An 8,052-nucleotide genomic window follows, 5' to 3' on the forward strand; every position below is an offset into this window, starting at 1 on the left:
CTACTTACACACTAAGGAGAGTTTAGGCGGGTAAGTCGAGTTTACTATCGTCTGTACAGTATATAAATTAGGTACTGTAAGTCTAATACAGTACTGTAATTCTATACATTTCTTGTGAAAGAAACATTTCTTATTCAACAGCCATAAAATTATTTATATTAATGATGTCTCCAAAGTTCAACGAATTTTTCGCAGAAAAATAACTTATCAGAAAACGTGCCCGCCGTTTGTTGCTCCGCGATGAAAACAAGCTTAAGCAATGGCGTGGTCGAACGGTGCACCCTCGGTAAGTAATCCTACAATTTTTTGTTTATAGCATAGTTTATACGGATTATTCTCAAAAAAATTATACGTGTTTTGGAAATGTTGAGTGAAATTAGTCTAGAATCCATTAATTTTATGAAAGGAAACCTTTCAATCAGCGGTAGTCCTTAAACTGAACACGTGTCGGGCTGTGATTGGCTCTTGTATTTAAGGATTCCAACGCAAAATTCGTATAAAATGGAACGTATTTACCGCGTTATAGGGGGGTCGACTGTACTAGTAAATGACATTGTTTATTTAAAATTGATAAAAAGTTTATATTACAAGACACTGATCTTAAATTCCAATTTGAATAACGCATATAAAAAACTTTTGAATTTAATACTGTTTCTATAATACAGGCAGCAAACTTAAATACTAATTTTGTCATCAGGGGCTGTGCCAAATCACCGCAAAAAAAAAAACATAGAGTATGATAAGATCAGTACACATTCGCCAACTTTTCCTTATATACATATGTGTGTACTGCATAGGTTTGTGTATATGTTACCGGCCAAACCCGATTTCAGTCCAGACTAGTGTATCCTATGCGTGTCAGGATATACTAGATTAGCCAAAGACAATCTAGTTTGGCCTAAATGCTATAGGCTTAACTAGTTTGTCCTAGCCGAACTGATTTAGAATTATTATTTAAGTCAGGCCTGGCCAACCCAAGTTGTTTCGCGGGTCACTTTGATCACGCGTAACATTACAATGGGCCACAATTTAGACAAACATGCTTTTAAAAAAGTAAAACAAATACAAAATGAATAAGATTTCATTGTTATACCAAGAGTTCATATTCGCACTTGCGAATTATAACAATGACACATGCAAATTTTCATTTATTTAATTGTTTTGGTATACACAAAACGGAAAACGAAAGTTTTAATAGATATATAATATCGCTTAGCAGGTCACTCAATTTAATGTGACGGGTCTCAGGTTGGCCAGGCCTGATTTAAGTATATTAATGTTTAAAATAAAATTAAAAGGCAATCAATTAGATGAACAATATTTATTCAAACATAGTCTACATAATTATAAAAAACGGTATTGATTAGAAGTGACACAACACTTGTACAAAAGTATAAAATAAAAATAAGCTAATCAGTACTTATCAGTTTGTATTTTTTTATTAAACCATGCACTTTTAAAGGTAATTAACTTTCGAAAATATTTTCAAAAATTCAAACGAAATAATAAAAATAACTTTTAAAGTCAAACTAAAATTAAAAATGAACTTGTTTGTGCTTCTTAGTGTAACATATGAAATATTTAATCTTTTATTTATTTTTACAGGGTGGGTTAAAGTGTACCTAGGTAACCCCAATAGTGGCACTTCGGACTGTTCGTGCTCCCAGCAGACTCCTCCCATAGGGAAGCTGCCGGCAGGCCGCCCATTGTTTAACGTCACTAGTTATTGATTCACGGTAGTTCTTGAACAAAAGAAAAAAAAGGAAACGTCTACTAAAAATGTAGTTAATTTAACCAAACCAACCTAACTGAAGCACTGCCTAGACAAACCTACCAACCTACTAAACCAAACCAACCTAACTGAAGCACAGTTACCTAGGTACACTTTAACCACCGAGTGTACTGTGGTGGCATTTCGAATTACACAAAATCATTTTTTTTTACACTGGCACCTATTTGTAGTACATAAATAAGTTCGGCCTAGGTCAAACTAGTTAAGTCTAAAGTATTTAGCCTAAACTAGATTATCGTAGGCTAAACTAGTATATCCTGACATGCGTAGGATAAACAAGTTTTGCCTAGGACAAACTAGTTTGGCCGGTAACATATATATACTCAAACAAAACCTCTAAATAGTAGTATCATTTGTTGCTTCTAAAATTCATAGAAAATGAAATGTGGTGTTAAACTACGCAACTAACACATACGGTATCCAACACATGAACGATCTGTCAAGAGTTATGTTTCTATGAGAAATTGACACTTGTTAGACATTTAAAGAAAACTCGGCAAACTCTACGTAGCAAGTCTGCTGGTTAGGTGAAACCTGTCATCAATGTTCAGTAGTTTAATCTATTATCAAGGTCGGGAAAATTATATTTTTAATAAATTATAAGTAATGAAATTGAACAAAAATTTAATTCTTTAATATTTTTTTTAGTCGCGATTCAAATATTCATTTAAATAACATTTATTTTAAAAATATATTTAACTTTTTTCATCTTTATTAGGTGACTGAATAGCCCAACTTTGTAATTCTGCAGAAGCTCCTACAATAAACACTATTCCACCAACGAAATAAAAGGAAGATCCCATGTAGAAGACATAACTCCATTGAAGAAGGCTTCCTTGCTGTTGAATGATTCCTGATTAATATTAAAAATAGGATAAATTGGAGTAAGTTAAGCGTATTACTTACATTCTTATCTAATATTAAGCCTGCTATATAAGGCGTTATGAATCCTGGAATAGAAGCTAAACCGCTTGTGATGCCATATAACACTCCTGTAATACATGATAACTAGTTATACTCTACATGATCTTGTAATCTATGCTATACTTTAAGTATTATGAAGTGTCTTTTAATAATATACATATAATATGACTATAAAATCGTTTTAAACCTGCAAAATCAGGTGCCAAATCGAATACTATGGCGGCATCTCCTGAAGTGCAGAAACCAAAGCATCCCATCGCAAGAGTCAGTGATATAATAGCTTTAGTGCTGTCGCACCCTAAAAATGGAACTGATAAAATACAGAATGCTGGGCCAAACATACCTAACAAATAAAAATTAATAACATAAGTTTATGTACTTTTTATATATTTTTTAAATATATTTTAATACGTCTTTAGGATTCATTAAAGATTCAAAGATGTTATTTTATACTTACCAATGCTTTCAAGAATTTTTCTGGTGTTAGTTAAACTAAAATATTGTCGTTTTCTTATAAAATCGGCAATAAATCCAGAGAGAAATATTGTTATAGCATCCGAAAAGTAAACTAAAGCATTGATCAAACCATTCTGAAAGATTAAAGTTTGAATTTTTCCTTCTTAAATTGTATTAATATTAACTAATATTATAAATTTTACCTGTTGTATAGGAAAATGAAGCATAATTTTTAAATACGATGGTAGTTTAGCCAATAAAGTATAAAATCCACAGCCCCAACATATTTTTGTTACTGCAATAACCCATAACACTCTGGAAAGTAAAATTTTCTTCCAAGGTATACGCAATTTCTGTTTTGATATAAAAATCAACTTTTAAAATATACACGCTTATACAGGGTGGCTCAAAAAACTATCCATTAAAGCAGCGATTCCCAACCTGTGGTACGCGTACCCCTAGGGGTACGCGATAGGTTGTTTAGGGGTACAGAAAAAAGTTAGTTATTATGGCAGAAAAAATAATATATTATGTATCACAAACTAATAGTATTAAAAAATTATTAGATAAAAAATGTTCCTTGCAACAATCACAACTTTATTATACATTTTTTCTTTTAGTTTTTTTTTTTTCTTTAATTTAAAGTTACAATGTGTAAAATTAACAATACGATTACTCACTAAATTTCTTAAATGAGGGGTACAATCTAGAGATATGACATGTCAAGGGGTACAATCTAGAGATATGACATGTCACGGGGTACGCTAATGAAAAAAGGTTGGGAACCACTGCATTAAAGTATTTAATCGTGTTTTAACTAGGAGTTGTATATATATTTTAGTGAAATAAAAATTCAAATCAGCATTTAAAGTCATTTAAATTATAATGTTTGTTCATTTGGGATTAGTAATGATAACTAGATTGTTGTACTCAGTGTAAACTACAAGAAATGAAAATTGCTGGTCGTCGGGGATAACGACATTCTTCCCAATTGTAGTATGGCCGCTAACATGAACGATTTAGATTACAATATGGTGGCCCAGTACTCTAATCTGAACGCGACTTTAAGTAAAGAGCCGGAACCCTCTTTTAAATCTACGCTATTTCTGCGGACACTCTTGAATGTATATAATGAAATATTATATAAGACTGAAGACGATTAAGACTGATTAAAATTCAAGATAAACATATGAATATAAATGGCTTTAAATGCAAATTTTAACATATTTATATATCTAGTCATTCGGCTTTAATAAATCGTTCAAATTAAAACGTAGACTTTCTGTCAGTTTTTAAATACAGTAGAGCCTCGATTATCCGACTCAATTGGGGACTAGGGTTGGTCAGATAATTGAAAAGTCGGATAACCGAAAAGTATGAAAAAATACATTATTAGTGTAGTATATTATTATATGCCATGTAATTAGTATATTAGTATATCGCTATTAACCTACTTCGCGTTGAATTTTCATCGATGTTAAGCCTAACAAAAATTTTTTAAATAATAATCGTCGCTATTGTATCGTTAAAAATTAGAAATTTAAGCCTCGTTTAAATACTGGCTCCCTTTTATGGTCGATCCAGTGTTGCCAGCTAAAACACGTAAAAATAATATTAAAGTAGCCAAGACATAGCCAAATATTGTAGCGCCACATCGCTAGCGGACATTTGAAATTTGCCGACTAGAACGGTCGGTTAATCGGGGGTCGGAAAATCGAGGTTCTACTGTACAAAAATCTGTCAAATAAAAACATAATTACAGTTTCTCGAGAAGATAAATTCGACACATTTTCTTCTAAATGCATTAATTCCGTAGAAGATATCCTTGGATGTTCTTGTGGTCTTTCATAAACTACAAACCATAGCAGCAGTGATATGAATATTCCGTAAGTTCCTAGAAATGTTTAAATATTTATAATGAAAATAATTATGATAATTAAACAATTTTATTTTTACCAAAAACATAAAAACTGGATGGCCATCCTCCGGCAAATCCATATTGGCAGAGGTAACCAGTTACGATCATTCCTGTGATTGAGCCAACTTGGTTTCCACTAGCACATATAGAAACGAATCTTGACTTTTCATTTACGGGACTCCATCTAGCTAAGATAGTATATGATGCAGGATAAAATAAACCCTACAACGTAAAAGTTTGTCAATTTTACTGTATAGCACAAAAAATATAAGAATATAAACTAAATGTTACCTGTGATAAGCCTATTATAGTTTGCACTAATGATACAATTGCAACACCGTAATTTGTGGTGGTTGGAGTTAATAATACAAATATAGATGAAATTAAGGCAGTAGCTATGAAAACGTTTTTGGGACCTAATAAGAATGTCACGTAACCACCGACCACTTGTGCAAAGACGTAACCATAAAAATAACTTCCAAGAATAATACCTTGAGTCGACTGTGTCCAGACATGAGTTCCCTGCAAATATATTTTATTTACAATAACCTTAACACATTAAATGAATATTCAATATCTATTATATAAGGGTGAATCAATAAATAACCAGCCGGGACAACTAGCAATGCTGTTCCTTTTGTCTGGTAACACTTTACAGTTTTTTTATATTATATACAGTGAAACCTGGGTTTTCGAACATAATTCTTTTCAAAAAGTTGAATTTTTAATTTTTAATTAAAAATTAAAATAAACAAATTTTTCTCTCGTCGAATTTCTTGTTCGATAACCGATGCAATTATCTCTTCGAAATTCTGTTCGTGAACAGATTCGTTCGAAAACCGAGGTTTGACTGTACTGTGAATAAAGTAAGACTAAGTTATTTCATGACTAAACTCAATATAAACCTTAAAATATTAAGAATATTAGGAAACCCTTAAAAATTTGATTACTTATAAACTATACTTGACTGAAAAAATCTAAATATAAATTAGAAATTACCAAAAAAAAAGAAAAAATCAAATTGCAATAGATAACGACAAAGCATAAAATTAATGCATATATCATGTACATGATATAATTAACTAGCATAACCTACCTCCATATAGGTATATGTGACATTTTCTTCGTTACCTCCGGGACATTCGTCAGAATGTGTTTCGTTTTGCATAATAAATATCGCCGAGTGATTGACCATGGATAAAATTGCTACGTTCATCATCGCTCTCTGACTTTTCAGTACCATTGACGTCAGGAAGATAAATAATACTAGTACATAACGTGCTGGAACACTTTCTGCAACGTAAATAATTTCTAATAATTAAGATTTTTCTGTATTAAATCAAAATAATCACTAATTTTTTTACACGAGATTTTCTCCAAAGTCAAAAAGACTTATCTTTTATTGATATTATCCAGTTTTTGTATGGAAAATGTTTTGTAATAATTACAGAACATTTTCCGATAACTGCATAAGTTGATTTTCATTTATTTTAAAGATAGAAGAACCCTTTGTATTTGCGCGATAAAATTATAAATATTCAGCTACATTATAAAATGTTTACTAAAATTAACAAAAGTTTCCATAGTAAAAGATATAGAAATGACTACTATTATCCTTTTTTTACGCAATATTAATATAGTAAAATTAGAGACATTTCAATATTTAACAAATCTGAAATTATTTCTTCTATGGGAAATTTCCCTATTTAGATATTAGACACGTGAAGAAAATACGAGAAACTGCACGTAGCCAACCCGTTGGTCAGGCACGAACTCATAATCTGTTATTAATTAACCTACAAACTGCAATAAGTAACGTACTGTGAATAACAATATAATTACATAATATAAATAAAAATTAATCTATTTAATTCAAAATGTGAAATTATAACGAGTCAACGTATATTTCTTTAAAAAATATACTTACTTTTCAATGCCATAGCTAACTTACTACTGTTTAAACGTCGAGCAGTCTTAATTTTTTATCAAGTAAATGCAAAATTTATTTTTTATATCTATTCATTTTATTATTTTAAGAAAGTTATCTATTTTGTTATCATTTACACAATTACGTATTATTTCCGTTTTATTATTTCTATTTTGATTTAAATTTATTACTTGTAATTTATCTCAAGGCATCAGACGTAAAGTGAAAGGTTTTAAAATACTTAGCTGAAAATTAATGTTTTTAAAAAAAGTAAAACTATAAAAGTAAGTAAACCAAATGTTTTTATTAATGAATTACAGAATTTTTACATGTTTACTTCAGCCTGGAGAATCTAAAGTTATTATATGAGATCAGCAATAACCTTATATATAATACTTTGTAAGTATGAATAACGAGTCAAACTAGTATTCGATCAAAAATAACAGGAAATTTTGGTAAATGTATTACCAATATATTCTACAACAACTAATCCACACTTCTAAGGAACAGATAGTGATTTCGAACGGAAAATGGGAAATACCGGTAAAATGTATTTTCACATTCACAGCTATCAGAATTTTTTCCACCATGTAATCTTGATTTACCGTAAAAAGTTTCGTAACCAATTAAATAATTTTACTCGTCAATAATCTAGCATGAATCTTTATATTAGAGTTGTGCAACCGAAATGAGCCATTAGCCGAAAAAATAACACCTATTTATTGGTAATCAAAAGTGACATCAATTGAGGAACCCTCCTTCTATGCACCAGCGTATTTTTAACACCTATACTGAAAATGAAATCTTTAGACTTATTCAAATTTAAATTCAAAATTATGTTCATCTAAATAATCAATCCACAAATTAACCAATGTTTGAAACCCTACAACAGAATCATATAAGATTACATTATCGACAACATAAATATTTCAATTTGGCCATGATATAATCTGCAATTCAATACTTGAAATTAACCACTTAATATTTGTTTGAACGAGAAAATCTTGAATTTTTATATATCAGATTCTTCGTGAG

The 8,052-nt window shown here is 30.5% G+C and overlaps 1 protein-coding gene across 1 annotated transcript; it reads right to left on the bottom strand.

The window, feature by feature from the left end:
- Nucleotides 1-1,612: 1,612 nt before the first annotated feature.
- LOC111620359 (sialin-like) lies at nucleotides 1,613-7,058 on the bottom strand. The gene is made up of 11 exons (XM_023362287.1): nucleotides 7,018-7,058; nucleotides 6,187-6,383; nucleotides 5,382-5,612; nucleotides 5,129-5,312; nucleotides 4,933-5,066; nucleotides 3,376-3,525; nucleotides 3,174-3,306; nucleotides 2,904-3,059; nucleotides 2,699-2,784; nucleotides 2,493-2,631; nucleotides 1,613-2,352 (listed from the first exon to the last, which is right to left on the bottom strand). The coding sequence occupies exons 1-11, from the start codon at nucleotides 7,028-7,030 to the stop codon at nucleotides 2,348-2,350; spliced, it is 1,428 nt and encodes a 475-aa protein (XP_023218055.1). The 5' UTR covers nucleotides 7,031-7,058; the 3' UTR covers nucleotides 1,613-2,347.
- Between the last annotated feature and the right edge of the window lie 994 nt (nucleotides 7,059-8,052).

Source organism: Centruroides sculpturatus, unplaced genomic scaffold (assembly GCF_000671375.1).
Source record: "Centruroides sculpturatus isolate CEXI.00-Female unplaced genomic scaffold, Cexi_2.0 scaffold117, whole genome shotgun sequence".
NCBI classification, from domain to species: Eukaryota; Metazoa; Arthropoda; class Arachnida; order Scorpiones; family Buthidae; genus Centruroides; species Centruroides sculpturatus.

What these genes read in the sequence shown, in the direction of transcription:
- LOC111620359 (XM_023362287.1), bottom strand. An exon ending in CTATAATAGGCTTATCACAG is followed by an intron (nt 5,313 to 5,381) that starts GTAACATTTAGT and finishes TTTACGTTGTAG; the next exon opens with GGTTTATTTTATCCTGCATC. An exon ending in TTCATTTTCCTATACAACAG is followed by an intron (nt 3,307 to 3,375) that starts GTAAAATTTATA and finishes TTAATCTTTCAG; the next exon opens with AATGGTTTGATCAATGCTTT.